This window comes from Peromyscus maniculatus, chromosome 20 (genome assembly GCF_049852395.1).
Source record: "Peromyscus maniculatus bairdii isolate BWxNUB_F1_BW_parent chromosome 20, HU_Pman_BW_mat_3.1, whole genome shotgun sequence".
NCBI lineage: Eukaryota > Metazoa > Chordata > Mammalia > Rodentia > Cricetidae > Peromyscus > Peromyscus maniculatus.
In genome coordinates this window covers 4,793,320-4,811,490 of record NC_134871.1, presented here as the reverse complement: position 1 = coordinate 4,811,490, position 18,171 = coordinate 4,793,320, and the positions used below count along the sequence as shown (strand labels likewise).

General features: G+C 49.6%; 1 protein-coding gene across 31 annotated transcripts in view; it reads right to left on the bottom strand.

The window, feature by feature from the left end:
- Mtss1 (MTSS I-BAR domain containing 1) overlaps positions 1-18,171 on the bottom strand; it is a 151,087-nt gene that overhangs the window by 32,276 nt on the left and 100,640 nt on the right. For all 31 annotated transcript variants that reach the window (XM_016008938.3, XM_076555724.1, XM_016008943.3 and 28 more), the window contains 3 exons: positions 7,465-7,549; positions 5,787-5,878; positions 2,264-2,338 (listed from right to left, as the gene is read on the bottom strand). In XM_016008938.3, coding sequence (XP_015864424.1) covers positions 2,264-2,338; positions 5,787-5,878; positions 7,465-7,549 — 252 coding nt within the window. Of the gene's footprint in view, positions 1-2,263; positions 2,339-5,786; positions 5,879-7,464; positions 7,550-18,171 lie in introns of those variants that run through there.

Sequence of the window (18,171 nt, the reverse complement as noted above, 5' to 3'; positions counted from 1 at the left end):
ACAGCCAAGCATGGTGACTCACGCCTTTAATCCCAAGAAGTGATGGCAGAAAGCAGAAAGGTATTTAAGGCGTGAGGACGAGGAACCTAGAGCTGGTTGAGCTTTTAGGCTTTTAAGCAGCACATTCAGCTGAGACCCATTCTGGATAAGGACTTAGAGGCTTCCAGTCTGAGGAAACAGGATCAGCTGAGGAATTGGCAAGGTGAGGTGGCTGGGCTTGTTCTGCTTCTCTGATCTTCCAGCGTTGACCCCAGTACCTGGCTCTGGGTTTGTTTTTATTAATAAATCCTGTTAAGATTCCTGCTACATCCTCCTACTCCAGAGCAATTTCCCACATTGTTGGACTCCGGGAAATGTTACAAATGCGTGCAAAGTCGATACCGCTAGGCCTTTTCTCTTCAAACCCCACCTGATCCGGAGAGGCAAAGATGGCTCCTGGATGGTGACAAATCTAGGAACGGGTGGGAAGAGACGGCTCACACCTGCCTGGCTCCCCTTGGTGGTGAACCCTTGTACTCCGCCCTCACAAACACCTTAAAAATCCCTAGAGAGCGGAGCCTACGGGTCGAGGGGCCACTGCAGCCACTGCTCATGTACTTGGAAGACTCGAGAGAGGATGCCAGAGATGATGGACTATGAAAGAGGAGGCGGACGCCATCATTTCTGTCGTAATTCCTACAGGACATGTGCATAATGGCTCCTGTGCACTATCGCAGGGCTTCCAAGAACTTTATTATAAAGCACAGAGGGCAAGGAACTGCCCTATTTTGAAGATTGAGGCAGGGGAATGACAAAGACTACCTGGCAAGGGCTTCACACTCATCCATGTCCTGCATTTTAATGCATGGACTGAAGAGACGGCTCAGTGGTTAAGAACGCTGACTGCTCTTCCAGAGGACCCGGCACCCACATGGCAGCTCACAACTGTCTGCAACTCCAGTGCCAGGGGATCTGACGCCCTCTTCTGGTCTCTATGGGTACCACGCACACACGTGGTGTGCAGATGTGTAAGGCAAAACACTAATACACATAAAATAATTAAGTAGTTTTTAAAAAAGAACTTTAGCCCAGGTAGGTGGAGCTTGCTCCTACCCCTTCTCCAGACCACCCTCTCTCTCTAAGGAAGACTATGCATCACGCGGCCTCTGGTTTATACACCAGCACACATGGATCACATGGCCTCTAGTTCTGACACACCAGCACACTCTGATCACATGGCCTCTGGTTTATACACAGCACACTCTGATCACATGGCCTCTGGTTTATACACAGCACACTCTGATCACATGGCCTCTGGTTTATACACAGCACACTCTGATCACATGGCCTCTAGTTCTGACACACCAGCACACTCTGATCACATGGCCTCCGGTTCACACACCAGCACACTCTGATCACATGGCCTCTGGTTCACACACAGCACACTCTGATCACATGGCCTCTGGTTTATACACAGCACACTCTGATCACATGGCCTCCAGTTCACACACAGCACACTCTGATCACATGGCCTCCAGTTCACACACAGCACACTCTGATCACATGGCCTCCAGTTCACACACAGCACACTCTGATCACATGGCCTCTGGTTTATACACAGCACACTCTGATCACATGGCCTCTGGTTCACACCAGCACACTCTGATCACATGGCCTCTGGTTCACACCAGCACACTCTGATCACATGGCCTCTGGTTTATACACCAGCACACTCTGATCACATGGCCTCTGGTTTATACACCAGCACACTCTGATCACATGGCCTCTGGTTCACACCAGCACACTCTGATCACATGGCCTCTGGTTTATACACAGCACACTGTGATGACATGGCCTCTGGTTTATACACAGCACACTCTGATCACATGGCCTCTGGTTCACACCAGCACACTCTGATCACATGGCCTCTGGTTTATACACAGCACACTCTGATCACATGGCCTCTGGCTCACACACAGCACACTCTGATCACATGGCCTCTGGTTTATACACAGCACACTCTGATCACATGGCCTCTGGTTTACACACAGCACACTCTGATCACATGGCCTCTGGTTCACCACAGCACACTCTGATCACATGGCCTCTGGTTCACACCAGCACACTCTGATCACATGGACTCTGGTTCACACACAGCACACTCTGATCACATGGCCTCTGGTTTATACACAGCACACTCTGATCACATGGCCTCCGGTTCACACACAGCACACTTTCACTCACTCTTACAAAGTCACACTACTGTTGCAGACTTCTGGGTTACCTTTCTTTGCCTTCTTCTGCAGTTTCAGGGTGTCAGAGGACTTCTTCTTTATCTCTTGGCGAGCTTTCTTATATTCTAAGAGGAAGCAGAACATTGAAGAATGTCACCACTCTGCTCAACCTTTATCCCAGAAAGCATGATCTCAGACACACAGTAAACAGCCATCTCCAGTACGCAATGATAAAAATCACAGTGACATTTCACAACAAAGGAGCTGTTTACATGAAAAACCACAAAGTGCACTATAGTCCTTCCTTGTGCTGCCCACACCAAGAGAGGATGTCACTGGGGACTGCTTTCATTTAAAACAAAAAAAATCACAATATGTCTGTTCGAATTCAGGAAAGATCGGCCCTTGGGATCCTGAGATGCGTTTGCTGAAGGCATAAGCAAGCCAGGGTCAGAACGGTTTTCCTCCAGCCCAATGTTGTCCCGCTCACTCTCACGTTCAAGCCCAGACACGTGGGGTTGGGGAGATGGCTCGCTGGATAAAGTGCTTTGCCGTGGAAGCATGAGGACCCGAGTTCTGATCCTCAGCACCTGTAACCCAGGGCAGCTGGGAAGGAAACAGGAGGGTCCCTGGAGGTCCCTGGAGCTCCCTGACCGCCAGCCTAGCTGAAATGGCAAGTTCCGTTACAATCAAAAGAACCTTGCTCCAATCATAAATGGAGAGCTATTGACACTGAACTCTGACCTCCAGGATGCTTGGCCTCCACGGGTACTCATCCCTACAGGTGTACACACGCGTGAACACACATAATGCAACACACACACGCACACACACACACACACACACACACACACACACACACACACACAAGTATTCCTGCAATTCCTCTTGGGGGCAGAGGAAGCCCATGGGGGTGGGGTCCAACTTTCTATCTAGCTCACCTCCCACTGCCCCACACTCACTTGGATGAGACAGGACACTCTTCAAATGGCACCTTGCTTTCTAACTCCTCAACAGACTTGTGCTCACCTACACCACTGCGGACCTCTGGCTTCCTTGTGGCCCTGCCTGCACCCTGCCTGCAATGTAGTTCTGTCCACGACCCCGAGGGCAGTGACGGGTGTCCTGGGCTCTGCTGCACACCCTGAGATGCTGGGGGCCGGTAGCATACATGGCCACTGAAGGTGACGTGAAGGAAGTACTCTCTCACTGTGCCTGGACAGGCTGGCACTCCGCATCCCTGTGGCCTGTCCAGACAGAGGTCACCCCAACAGATATGCCGAGACCGACAAGGGCCTAACTGCGGAGACTCGGGCTGTCTCCGTTTCACTGGGGATATCAGGAAAGAAGCAACTGACGAGTGTTTCAGTGCATGCACTGGGGATGGGCAGGAGGGGGAGCACCGTGTGCCAATTGAGGGACTCTGCCCGACCGCACAGGCCAAGCTGAGCTCTTCGCTACTTTCTCGCCATGATGCGGCTCAGAAAAATCATTCGTAGACAAGCTTTACACATCAGTCTTCATGTCTCTGTCACAGTCAGCTCTGCTGTGGAGTCACATAGTTCTAGTTTCTTTTCTCCTCATGAAACGATGGCTGGACACACGTGGACAACCAAGGATGAGTGGGAGAATAAATCCTACCAATATGCCCGCCTCCTTGATAGTACACGAAAAGCCGAAGATTTAAGTATTGTTTCAAACACAGGAGCCAGATCCCAGAAACATCACCAGGATGTGAAACTTTAAGAAGAGACACAGATTCAAGGTGCCATTTTTCCCTATTGAAGGTAAAATATAACTTAAAAAAAAAAAATGGGAATAGGGGCTAGTGATATGGTTCAGCAAATAAAAGTATTAGCTGCTCTTCCAGAGGACCCGGGTTGAATTCCCAGCACTGACATGGCGGCTCACACCCTTCTGTGACTCCTCAGTGCACACAGCCTTCATTCTTTTACAACATCCTCTTATCAAAATGCTTCACTGAAGGCCCCCGAAGCTCTCTAGTGATATGGCTCCTAGTGAAAATGAACTCTTTGGTTCCACTAGAGAGAGCCGGTGATCAACTTTAGAGGAACAGTCACCCAAAGAAAAGAGAAAGAGGAAAAAAGAAAAGAAAAGAAAAAGAGATGAATTCATGAATTCTCTGACACCAGTGCACGCCCAGACATGGAACACGGGAATTCAATCACTCCGGGTGTCCGAACATAAAGAATGAGTGATCTGGATGGATGCCAAGTGCCCAGTGGTTACAGACAGCATCTGGGCATGTGGAATAGTCTTCGCTGTCCAGCCTCCAGGAAGCACAGTCAACCGTCCCGAAGACCAGAGAGTGGCCCGTCTCAGGAGCCACCTTACAGGGTGCACCCACCCAGCACAGGCTGTCCTCACTGTCCGTCCCTGGGCTTAGTCTTGTCCAAGGGCCCTTCATTCTGTACTAGCGGACAACACAACTATCTTCCTACACATTCCACAACAACCGGCAAGAAATGCGCCTCACAATCAGCCAGCCGCAGTGGCACATGTTCTGTTACCTCAATTGGAAGGCTGAGGCAGGAGGATCATTTGAGCTCAGGAGGAGTTCAAGAGATGCCTAGGCAATGTAGTGAGACCTCATCTCAAAACCAAGCCACCAATGAACCAGAATGATCTAAAAAAGGGCCTTATTATGCCACTATGGATAGGCCTGTGTGGTAGGACTAAACCAACCATCACTCGACAGTTATCAGTGCTACTTCCTCTGCAGATAACACCTGGCTCCATCTCATGCCACCAAGATCCCCAATGACTAGCAAAAGGAGTCCACAAAGACTTCTTACCCAACACAACCCACAAAGAAAATGGCCAGTACCAAGCAGGTGACGCAAGGTCTTTATGTCATGAGGGTCCAGGCCTTCAAAATGTTCTAAAATGTCTTAAGTATGCATGTTCGGCATTGAACCCACCATAACTACTCTGGTAATTTGAACATAAATGCCTCTCAAAATCCCAGCGTAATGGCACTATTAGGAGGTGAGGCTTTGTTGGAGTGGGTGTGGCCTTCTTGGAGGAAGCGTGTCACTGTGGGGGCGGGGTTTGAGGCTTCCTATGCTCAAGATACAGCCCAGTGTCTCAGCTGACTTCCCGTTGCCTGCAAAATGTAGCCCTCTCAGCTCCAGCACTAAATCTGCCTGCATGCCACCATGCTCCCCGCCATGATGAAAATGGACTGAACCTCTGAAACTGTAAGCAAGCCTCCCCAATGAAACGTTTTCTTTATAAGAGCTGCCATGGTCATGGTGTCTCTTCACAGCAATGAAAACCCCGACTAAGACGACTACAATTCATGTTAAATTCAGTGAGGGGAAAACCACAGAGGAGTAAGACAGAGGACCAGGTGCTCAGCAGTGTTCCATGCCCAGGCAACAGCAGTGGTTAACAACGTCAGTGGGAACACTTGGGGGCCCTCGCCCTCATCCCCCAAAGCTGAGTCGGAGAAGGCTCTGAGCCATTCTGGCGACAGGAGTAACCCAGGAAACCAGCGGCAGCAGCCGCGGCAGCACTCACAGCTACCACGCCCCACGCCTCCTGCTGTACCTTTTGCGTGGTCCTTGTCCAGCTGGTTGGCCACTTTCTTCCACTCTTCCATCTGTTCTTGAAGTGGGTTTATCAGGCAATCAATCAAAGCACTTTTGCCAAAAGATAAAGAAGAGATAAAGATTAAAGGGTCCTTCCTGTGTGAGATGCACTCTGGGTGGTGGGGGTGGTGGGGCTCGCCTCTCATCAATTCTAGCACTTCAGGGGTGAGAAAGAAGGATCGGCAGTTTGAGGCCAGCCTGGGCTACACAGCAAGATGCTCCAAAGGATTCACACTCAGTGGTCCAAACATACTTAAATCATTTCCTGGAAGCAGGTAAAGACAGCATGATGAACCACCATTGCCTCAAAAGCCCCACTTTAGAACAGCCCTGGTCTCAGGATACTTTTGATGACAACTAAGAAGTTTTATAAATATATAAACCAAGGTGATGGTGCATGACTTCACACCATTAATCCAAGCAACCCAAAAAAAGAGGCGGGTAGACCTTTGTGAGTTCAAGGCCAACTTGGTCCACACAGTGAGTTCTGGGCCAGCCAGAGATATCTTATGAGCCCTTATTTAAAAAATAAATAAATAGGCCGGGCGTTGGTGGCGCACGCCTTTAATCCCAGCACTCGGGAGGCAGAGGCAGGCGGATCTCTGTGAGTTCGAGGCCAGCCTGGGCTACCAAGTGAGCTTCAGGAAAGGCGCAAAGCTACGCAGAGAAACCCTGTCTCAAAAAACCAAAAAATAAAAAAAATAAAAAAAAAAAAAAATAAAATAAATAAATATTAAAACAACCTCATTAAAAAAGACATAAGTATGCCCAGCTGGAGAGACCTCTTCTCATACCCTCTGTTATCTTCCAGCCCACATTAAAAGCCAGGTTGCAGAAACCTGGGGTCACTCCTCTGGCCACACAGTGGAAACCATCAAGAGGCAGAGACACCCGAGCTTAACTTGGTGCCTTCTAAAATTCAGGGGATGAGGAAAGCATTATTTTTTTTTTAAGACCCCAGGTGCTACAGGTACTCAGGACCTAAAATAATAAAGACACAGTAACCGTACAACCTGTACAAGGAGAAAGATGGAAGAGACCCAGAACATTCTCACGTTGCAAGTGCCAGTTTCTAATCAAAGGCAGAGAATTCTGGGTACACACTCTTGCACTCTATGCATCCCCTCAAAGAAAATGGCAGGACAGTGCTGAATTCCGCTGATCGGCTCGGGACACAAGGGCTATTTGTATTTGACAGGTGATTCCAAATCCCTGAACCAGCCACTGCCATTTCACCCTATTCCTGGTGCCTAATAACTGAAGCAAAGAGGGCTCTGAGGCACCACTCCCTCTTGGTGGCTTTGTCCTCAGCACATGGGCCTGGGGGACAGGGCGGGGGGCAGACAATCCCACTCCTTCCAAGAGGCTCCTGTGGGGAGGGGACCTCAGCAGTGCGCAGCATCTCCACCACTGGTGGGCGATAAGGAGACCTGTGGGAGGCACACGGTGATCGGAAGGCCAGGGCAGGCTCCTGAGGGCAGGGGCAGGACTAATGGTCTCCACGGCAACCCCAGCGCTAGCCTCATGCCCAGCGCACTCCGTGAATGAGCAGTAGAGGCAAGAAGGGGTTGTGGAGACTTGGAGACTACTGCACCACGAGCCGAAGCCTCTGGAACAGGGGCAAGGACGCTCCTCACCTGGAGAACTGCCGCAGCTTGGCCTCGATGCTCCTGTGCCGCATGCACATTCTGGTGAGCGCTGAGCCGATCTCCCGGGTACCACCTGGAAAACAAAGGGGGCTCGGTTGAGGGACGGGGGATGAGCAGGAATTCAATATTAAACACAAGTCAGGTCTCATCACACCACAGAACCTAAGCCACTACCTTCAGAACTTCTCACTGTGCGTGTATGTTTATACAAATATCCATATGTAAATCTAGGTAATATGGCCTTTTGCATATCACCAAAACTAAGGTAACTCTTACTGTAATGTAAGTTTTCTTGTTCGTTTTGTACTATCGGTCGTGAGTCAGAAATCACCCTTACAAAGCCATTACTGGGACCTGTGGTTTGAAAGGCACTGCTCCAGGCTGAGTGACCTGAGATCCAGAGAAAAGACTCCTGGAGATTGCGGTCTGACACACATTCACACAATAAAAAATGTCTCTCGCCAGACAGTGGTGCCACACACCTTTAATCCCAGCTCTTGGGAGGCAGAGGCAGGTGGATCTCTGTTGAGTTCGAGGCCAGCCTGGTCTGCAGAGTGAGATCCAGGACAGCCAGAGCTACCCAGAGAAACCCTGTCTCAAAAAAACAAAACAAAGCAAACAATTCCCCCACCCACTCATGCCATCCCATCCATCTGCCCAAATAACCCTCAAGGTTGTTTTGGAATAATTAAGGGCCTCTAGATCATTATTTGAGGATGCATGAAATTCTACAGCAAAGCTACAGCAAAACCTAAGTCACGGAATATTTTTTAATTGGACACTGGTGACCAAGACCTCTGAGTTCAGCGATTAAGGGTAGAAGCTAAAACATGGACTGATTTTCCCAAGATTCCTGGCGTTCCTTCCCTTCGGGCACACCCTTCCTAATATTGGTTTTGAAGTTCTTCTGTTCCTCCCCCTTTACGGAAGTATTGAATCAGTATTTACTGGGATGTGTGGAGACCAAATTGTAACTTCAGATCCTAACTGCATAAGGACTCTGGAAGGTGCAGGCAAAAATATTAGGAAAACACCAACATGTTGGTTGTGAAACCCGGGGAAGTGTCAAATCAAATCAGTTTTCTAACCATCAAAACATCCAATAGAAAGCCATGGCAGGTTTAACCAAGCCACCAAGGAAACAAACAAACAAACAAAAAATCCCTCTTATTAACACACGACATCATATGGGTTACATTTTGTTTTGTCCTCTCCACAGAAATGTTTGTCTTTTGGTTCCATTTTCCACTCATTCTGCAAGCTAAGAGCTCTCTAGCAAGCAAATAACAATAAAAAAGTGGCTACCAATTAGTAATAGTTCAGCTGGGCGTAGGGGCCAGAGCGTTTAGTCCCAGCACTTGGGAAGGAGAGGCAAGTGGTCCGCCAGAAGTTCAAAGCCAGCTGGGGCTAGCACCATCTCAAAAATACACAAACCAAGAGAGTTTCCACTCTAGAGGCAAAGGCCAGCATATCCTGGGAGCTCCAGGCCAGTCTGATCTACACAGCAAGCTCTAGACCTGCCAGGGCTCCATAGTGAGACCTTTTCTCAACAACAACAACAACTCTAGATATTTTAGCTCCCAAAAGGCTGCTTTTCCAGGGAGCTTGCCCAATCCTCTCAGGCAGGGCTTCTGACAAGAATACTATTCACACTCGTTGTGAAGCTGTCCTGCGTACTGCCAGTTAACAGCACCTCGGTCTGGACCCACTTGGAGCCAGCAGCAGGATCCCCCTACTGTATACTCAGACTTGAATATCGGAAACCATCTCCAGATGGTAACAAGTTTTCCCCGAAGAATAAAACTAACACTCCACTGCGAAGCTGTGCTGTAGCAAATGTAATCCCAAGGCTGGTTTAACATCTAAATGGTGCCTCTGGGGGCTGAGGCCATGGGTGGGTTGGAAGAGCGCTTGGCTAGCAGGTAAGGAACCCTCTGGGCTCTGGGAAACTGCCAGGGTGGCACACACCTGTAATCCTAGCACTCCAGAAATGGAGGCAGGAGGGCCAAAAATTCAATGCCATTTTCAACTATATAGCAAGTTCAAGGCCAGTGCGGGATCCGTGAGACTCTGCATCTCCCATCCATCACGACCACCATCCCCAAAAAACCGATACCGCTGCCCCAACTAACATTCTACAAAGTGTTTGTGCCTTCCCAGGGATCACCATTAGAGGGCGCAATTCTCACGCGCTCCACTTGTCTTCCCATCCTCTGCTGCGGGTTTTAGGGTTTTTATTACTCAGGACCGAAGGAAGGTGAGGAACACTTTATCCCCAGGAAAAGATTTCTTTTTTCCTGCACCTTCATTTGATTAAAAATTAATAACGTGGCCACACAGGATATTGGCCCACTTATTCATTGCTGCTAGGAAGGTAGACTAAGGCCTTCCTGAAGGGAAATCAGTAGCAGCTATCAAGAAATAACCTAAAAATAACTCTCTTTTGAGCCAGCCACTCTAATCCTAAGAATTCAACCCGAGGAAGTAATTAAGAAAAATGGCGAATCCTCACCTATGAGGACAATGACTGAAATGTTTACAACATCAAGAAGTCCCATTATAATGATCTAGTTAAATGAACCATGGAGGCACAGACACCCAACTGAACAGGACCCAGCTGTTTAAAAACAGAATTATGTGTCACTCGGGTGCTGCTTAGAATGTTTAGGTACCAGCCTAAGTACTTTCCGCATAGTAAATCATTCAATCCTCACAATATTCCCAGTTGTGCTGATAATGTTGCCATGCCCGCTTCACAGACAGAAGTAGTACTTTAAGTGGTATGTCCAAGGCTACAGGAATAGTTAAAAAAAAAAAAAAAACACCACCAGGTAGAAAGGGGCAGAGCCCAGCAGAAGCCCAACTTCCTCATTTACCCACTAGCATGGATGGAAAGGTTTTGTTCAGTCAGCTCTCCAAGCTTGGTTCTGGAGTCTAGAACTGTAGTGAATGGGTGCCTGAATGGCTACGTACAGACAGCTGGGGGCGGGGTGACGGGGGTGGCCAGGGGGGTGGGGGTGGGGGGTGGGAGGTGTCTACTCCAGACCTACAGTTCCATTTCCTTGAGGTAGAATTAGGAGATGGAAAAGATCATGGCAAAGGCCAGTCCCTGTGTGTGTCGTCCCCCCCCTCCTGCTGTTTTTTCTGTACCTCCCCAATATCTTCCACAGATTTATTTCCCAGAGGCAGCCGAGCCATGGGTCGACTGAAACTGAGCCGTTTCAGAACGTAATGCCCGTGTCCCACCACTGTGCCTCTGCACAGGCCCCAGAAGACAAGAAATGAAGAAACAAATGAAAACTTCCTACCAGCAATCTCTCTGTCCCTGGCACAGGGGACCCCAGAACCCAGTGTTGGAACTTGCTGATCCCAGCATTAAGGGTCACCCTAAAAATAGATCTCTCTGTGTAAATGCTTAGCAACAGCTGATGCTTTCCCGACCTCTCCTAGGACATTAAAAAAAAAAAAACCTCAGCAGGTTTGAATGGGAGGAAACTGGCTGGAGCTACAAAGACAGAAGACATCTGGAAGAGGTCCAACATGACAATGAGAGTATTTATAGAATCACAAATGGCTGGTTCAGGCACCTGGCCACCTGCAAGGGCAGATATGAGCTTACTCCTTGAATGAGGGAATATTTTCATTTGGAGGCTGGTCCAACAATCAGTTTGGTTTTTTTTTTTTTCTCTACTCCGTGTGTGTGTGTGTGTGTGTGTGTGTGTGTGTGTGTGCGCGCGCGCACACGTGTACAAGAGGCCAGCATCTGGAACCTTCCTCAAGTTGTTCTCTGCATTATTTTTTTAAATTACTTTGTGAGGCTGGCTGGTCAGTGGGCCCCAGGGATCCCTGCATCTTCTCCTCAGAGTTGGGGTTACAGGCATGTGCCACCACACTCAGCATTTTTACATGGGTTTACATGGAGACTCGATTCAGGGCCATGCTCCAGTTCCAGGGGTTACAAGTTCACAATGGGTGTCGCTGGGCTAACCTCGAATACTAGCAGAGTTGAATTCCCTCTGGAGATCCATTTCCTGCCCCTTCCACCTTCTCGAGGTTGCGTGTGTCCCTTGACTCACAGAGGTCTCTTCCCCCATCTTCAGAGTCAGAGGTGAGACAAGGTCGTCTGTGAACCTCTACTTCTGTCCTTGTATCTTTTCTCTCTGACACCACTTCTCCTCCCTCTTTCCTATAGGAAACCTTGTCATTATGTTGAGCCTGGATACAGGACAATTTCCCTGTCACAAAACCCTAATGAAATCACACCTGCAGGCAGCCTTTTCCAGTGCAGCTTGGACCATCTTCCTAGGTCCTGGGGATTCGGGTGTGGACATCGTTCGAGCGTGTTATTACATGTATCAAAGGTGGGTAAGAGCTGTGAATTTGCAGCATGTGAAGGGCACATGTGAGAGTCCCCAGAGCGGACTCTACCATCCATGCTTAAATGATGTAAGTTCTTTCTTCTTCGCAATGGCTGGTTCAAGGATGAGAAAGAGACACGGAAGAAAGGATACTGAGATAACATCAGGAGATGTTATTATCAGAGAAACCTGGAAGACATGAACACGGACTGCCCAGCCACTGCGGTACACCACCATGGCTCTGGGGCTGCTTGTCTGAGGGTGAGGCTCATCCTCCCTACAGAAGTCAGAAAAAACCCCAAGTCTTTGGCGACTTCCCTAGCCGGCTCTGGGCTGAGCCTGCCCCTCACCAAACCTGGGCTCCCATTCTACCAAGGCCATACACATCTTCATTTGTAAATCACTTTGATTTGGTTCCATGTCTTAGAACTGAGGGAATGGAGCCAAGTCCTGTAAAATACGTCATGGCCCAAATCTCAGTTCTTCTCCATGTGGCACACTGAGCCTTCTCCCCTAACAGGCAAATACATATTTCAATGGCACAAAGTCAGCCAACCATGACAGACAACAGGCAACAAATGAAGAACACAAACATCCCTGGATGTGGAAGAGTGAATGTTTTACACAGGAAGACGGACGCTCCCTGAGTGCGGTATTAGCTTCCTCCCCGCCTAACAAAGGGCCAGGGTCGGCTGGCTTCAATGCAATCCTCACAGTGCTGGAGGTACTAGCACTAGCTCAAGGTATTAGCAGGGCCAAGCTCTCCCGGCAGCCCAGCAACCCGTAAGGGAAACCTCTTGTATGCCTCTTTCTTGTTCCTGGTGGCTCTGGCCAGCCCCGGACCACAGGAGCATCACGTAAGTCTCTGCCTCCATGGATACACAGCCCTGCTCTTCAGTCTTTCAACCCATGAGACATATGTAAAGACTGTACCCCTTCTCTCTGCAACCCTGAATTTCTCCCTCCCTTTAACAAAGCCAGTGTTACTCTCCCCCCGACGACCCGATTTTGCCTTGATTATGTCCGCAATGACTCAACGTCCAAAGAGCCCTATCCAAAGGAACCTCAGCCTATTTTGGGAGGACCCAAAGCAACCCTGAACAAGATCTACCCTAGAGAAAGGGGTGACGAGATGCCAAGGCTACCAAAGACAAGGTTCAGCCCTTGAAAGCTCACACTGAGGATATGGATTAAATGGTACAAAGTAGGGAAAGAGACATGAAAGAAACACCTGACAGGGGCTGGAGAGATGGCTCAGCAGTTAAGAGCACTAGCTGCTCTTCCAGAGGACCTGAGTTCAATTCCCAGCAACCACGTGGTGGCTCACAACCATCTGTAATGAGATCTGGTGCTGTCTTCTGGTGTGCAGGCACACAAACATGCAGGCAGAGCACTGTACACATACTAAATTAAAAACTTAAAGAAAAAACTGCTGAGAGTTACTAGGGACACAGAATGGAGGGTAGGGACACAGGAGACTCGATAAGCAAGAGTATCAGATAAGGTAGGTATAAGCGACGTGCATCCAAGGCCAGTTCCGAAAGTCCTAGTGAGACCTGCCACTGTGCTGTAATGCAAGCGAACTAAAAACTGGAACTGGGGCCCTGGTCCAGTCAGAAGGTGACTGCGGTACAAGCGTGAGGACCTGAGTTTGATCCCCAGAATCACGTCCAAAGTGGCGCATGCCTGTGACCCCAGCAGGGCAGCGGAGGCAGAGACATGGTTCTAGAGCTTAGTGGCTAGCCAGTGTAGGCTACCAATGAACATCAGGCTCAGTAAGAAACTCTTCTCTCTAATTAATTAAGAGTGAGTACAGAAGCAACTGAGAAAGAAACCCGATATTGATCTCTGGTCTCCACATAGTTTACCCACAAACATGCACAGTACAGATGTGCGTGCATGTACACGTACACACACACACACACACACACACAGTGCACCAGGGCACACACCCTTCACAGCAACCCCAGGAGAAGGCACCCTCCTTGCACCTCAGCGGGGCTTGCTGACAGGCCACCCAGCAGCTAAGCAGAACAGCCAATACCGAAACCCGGCTTTGTTTAACTGGTATCAGAAGACTTCTTCCTGCTCTGACAAGCTGCAGACATCCCCAACTGAGGACAAAGAGGAGCATTTAACGTCACAAACAGAATACAAATTGTTTTATGACTGCTTCCCAGAGGGTGGGAAGGAAACAGAGCGGGCAAAGGCCGCGGAACCACTGTTCCTTTCTCCACACAGCAGCCCACGTGGCCAAGGCCTTCCGACAGCCACTAGAAAGGTGATGTCTATCAAGTGGCATTGTCACATCCCTCCAAGCTGCCTCATTTGCAGGCGCCTCCATCTCCCAGCACAGCAGGGGCTGCATGGGCAGGCGGCCTGAGCCTGCAGTGTGGGCAGGTGGCAGGCAGGGACTGAGAGCCGTTTTGTCAGGCTGCATTCTGCAGTGGGGCAGGCAGGGCAGAGCTGGAGAATAGATTTAGGGACTGCTCTGGCCGGAGCGTGAGGGTGCAGTAAGTTACTGTGTGTTTTGGCTGTCCTGCCAAAGGCGCACTTGGAAGGCTCACTGGAGCCCAAGTCTCTGGAACCTCTCAGGAGCAGGGCTCAGGACAGGATCGTTTCTCCACCTCTGGACTGGGTTAGTATTTATTGTTCAGAACACCCTCCTGGCTTTGCTATAGCCTCGGCTAGACTCAGGCTTGCTAAGTAACCAAGGATGATCTTGAACTCCCAACCCTCTTGCATCCACTTCCCAAATGTTAGGATTACAGGCCTGTGTCAATATACCTAGTTTTGGAAGTCAAACCCAGGGCCTTCATGCATGCTAGGCATCCACAGTCCTAAATGGTTGTTTTTCATCCGGAGCATTAGAGGATGTTTCACGGCCTCCTGGCCTCTCCATGAGACGTCAGCATCACTTGCCCATCTCCCCCCTGACAATGGGAAATGTCCCTCCAACAATCTCTCCTCACCAAAGCCACGAAAGCCGCCCCAGCTCCTTAAGCACAGAAGTCATAGGTAACTTGCATCCCACCTGCCACGAAGGAAACATTAATTTAGAAACACACAACGGGCATTCTTCACAAAGTCAATAGGCCCGTAATCCCTGCCCACAGACTTAGGGACTCGTTAATTCAACTAGAGGCTGCTTCTGTGCAAGACAAAATATCGGGAAAAGCCAAAGAACTGTGCAAGAGATACAGGAGTCCATGGTGGGCAGGATCTGAGTCAGCAGAAACCCACCTTCCACGGAGCCGGAAAAGGTCTATTGTAAAACTCAAAAACTTGGGGGAGGGGGGTTTAAGAAACAGGTTCCAGTCACCATCCACACACTTAGCCAGGCCCAAATTGTCTCTCTGAGGATCCTGACGCTGGACCAAAACGGAGGCCATGCAAGCCTAACCCTGCATGCTTCAGAGGTAGATCACCCATCACACAGGTAGGTCTGCCTCCTTGGCAGTAAGTTTAGAAAGATCTAAGAGAGGTATAACTACATCAGAGTGTCTGGTACATAGGTACCACATACCCCAAAAACACCAACCCCGAGGGTGAGGCCACTTGTGACATATCTCCCACGCCAACCCCTCATAGGGTCTCTCTGTATAACAACTCTGGCTGTCCTGGAACTCGCTCTGTAGACCAGGCTGGCCTCGAACTCACAGAGATCCGCCTGCCTCTGCTCCCCGAGTGCTGGGATTAAAGGCATGCACCACCAGGCTTCACCTGAGACATATCTTACCAAAATTATTTTCTCAAATCTGTTTCATCCTTACCAAAATGTACCTGTTGATGTAAATACTGCGCTTCCCTGTTGACCTCCAGGAGTCTGCGGTTTTCTCAGAAGCGTCCCCACCCCCACCCCATCCTTGCCAAATCCTGGGTGATCTACTAGGCCCATGGCCACAGGATTTCCACAGCACTCTTCACAATGCTCGATCCCCAGTCTGGGTACTAATTCCCTGCCATCTCCTGAGCTAAGCCAGAGAGGATAACCCACACAAAGGATGAGGAGCTCTGAAGTCAGTCAACACTATATAGCTTCAGAGTCCTTGCCTCCCATTCTGTAGACACGTGGCATTGGTAAGGGTCTGACTTGTTTCAACTCAAATGCTGACCAGTTGGATTTAAAAAACAAGACGCAGTATGCCCACTCCTGCTGGTTCAATGTTATTCTGACTCCCACACCCGAATATCAGCCATAATTTCTATTTTGTGCCTCTTGTAAAACATCCTGAGTAACCTGAATTTTTACATTTTTTTCGGTTTCCCCAATGCGTGCTTGCATGTGCAATTGAACCTGGCGGGCCCTCACGAAAGCTTTTCAAGCCCTCTGCCACTGAGCTCCACCCTCATTCCCATCAGCCCCCTTTAACCATTGCCTCATGCTTGTCACTTTGTGACACATGCCGTTTCTGGGAGGAACTTGCTTTATAATCCTCTTTTTAAACACTCCACTTATTTTGTAGAAGAAGCAAATCTTGATCTTTACATCATATTCCCAAGACTTACGTACTTTGTATTTCAGTTAACTGAACAACAGTCGTACAACTGGTACATACAGGTTTGGGAGTTTGGGACTCTTCATTAAGCCTGCAACTCAGGTCAGAGAAGCTGAGACACGGGAGCCAAGACCCCAGCTGAGTGCAGGAAAGGGAAGCAATGGTGTATTTTATAGAGAAAATAAGGTACACTGGCTTCATCCAGGGGCCAATTATGCAGAGCTCTGCTGGAACACTAACGGCCAAGTCCTCTGGAGGAGGAAGACAGGGCAATTAGCTTTGGTAAGGCGGCTGCAAGTCCATTCCAAGGCACTAGCCAGCCTGTAAGCAGCCTCTCTCCTCCTGCATGTAATATTCTTCTTCTCCAAGGAGCTGGTAAACCTAGGCAAGAAAGGGAAATGACTAGCAGAGGGCTGGTTCCCAGGGAAGCCAGAATCATTCCTTCAGGCCACACACCTCCCTACCTGCAGCACCTGCTGGGAAAAGACACCCCCATGCACTCACTCACAGAGAGACTGCCCGGCAGCATCCAAAGCTATCACCATCAACCTACTCTAGACCATCTTGCTCCTCCTGTCCTACCCCCTAAACAGGCAGGTGGGCCGCCTTCAGCTACCCAGCAAGAATCCCCGTATCTCCTTGGCTATTCATTTCATACTGCAGAGCTCCAAACCATGACATCACCAGCTTCCTTCCAGCCGAGAAGGGAAAGGAAAGCTCCTACTCAAATGAACGCTGGAGCTGTCAAGGGACACACATTCAGGCCCAAGTCTGCAACAGCCTGGCAGGTTGTAATACTTGGATCTCTTACACTTTTACACACACACACACACACACACACACACACACACACACACACACACACACATGCATGCACAAGCCCGTTCTCAGAGAGCACCAGAGACTCAAAATGTCAGGTGTCTTTTCACCTTGGCAGCGGCTGGAGGCTTGCCCACTACCACACCACAGAAGCTGCCTCAGTGTGCGTCAGCTGCCACTCTGGCTGGGCAGGCAGAGCATGGCTGGCTATACCATCTGCCACCCGAGGGGATGCCTGGAGGCCAGCTCTCCACTTGGCTGGAACAGCTCTGAATGAGTGCACGCACGCACACGCACGCACGAGCACACACATGCACACGCACGCACACACACACACACACACACACACACACACACACACACACACACGCACAAACATTCATTTGAAGGGTGAAGCATCAGACTCGACCATGAAGCTGGGTGTATGCTTCTCCCGGTCCCTGAACTCTTTCCGGCATCTTTCACCAGACAACAAGTGACCGTTTCTGATCTAGAGTAAAGGGTACCACAGAATGGCAGCCAAGGGTGAGTCTGAATTCTAACAGCAACAAAGAAGGCAGCTCCGTGCCCGCGCCTGCAGAGGTGTACCTGGGGCCCTCGAGCAAGCAAAGAGCAACCTTGGCCTACAGACTGAGCAAAGAGCAAAACCTCCAGGCAGTGGGAGAATGACAGACTCAGACCAATGGCTTCCCAACAATGGCTCTGTCGGGGTGACTTCAGTACTCCAGGCAGAGCCCAGCCAGACCTCAACTGGTGGTGGGCACACCTGCCAGAGGCTCTCTCTATAAAGCCCCTCTGATGGCCTCCAAACCAGGCTAGGTGACCCCTCTTCCCATACAACGGCATTCCTACACTTGGTCATTGTTTAGGAAATGTACCTTAGTACAGTGATGTGATGTGATGTGAAACTCTAACCACCAAGATCCCATCCCCACAGATGTTTCTTCTGGATTCATCCACACTTTGGTTTTCAGCCTTGTGATAGAGGATGGATCAGCGGACACCCTTCATTCAGGGGA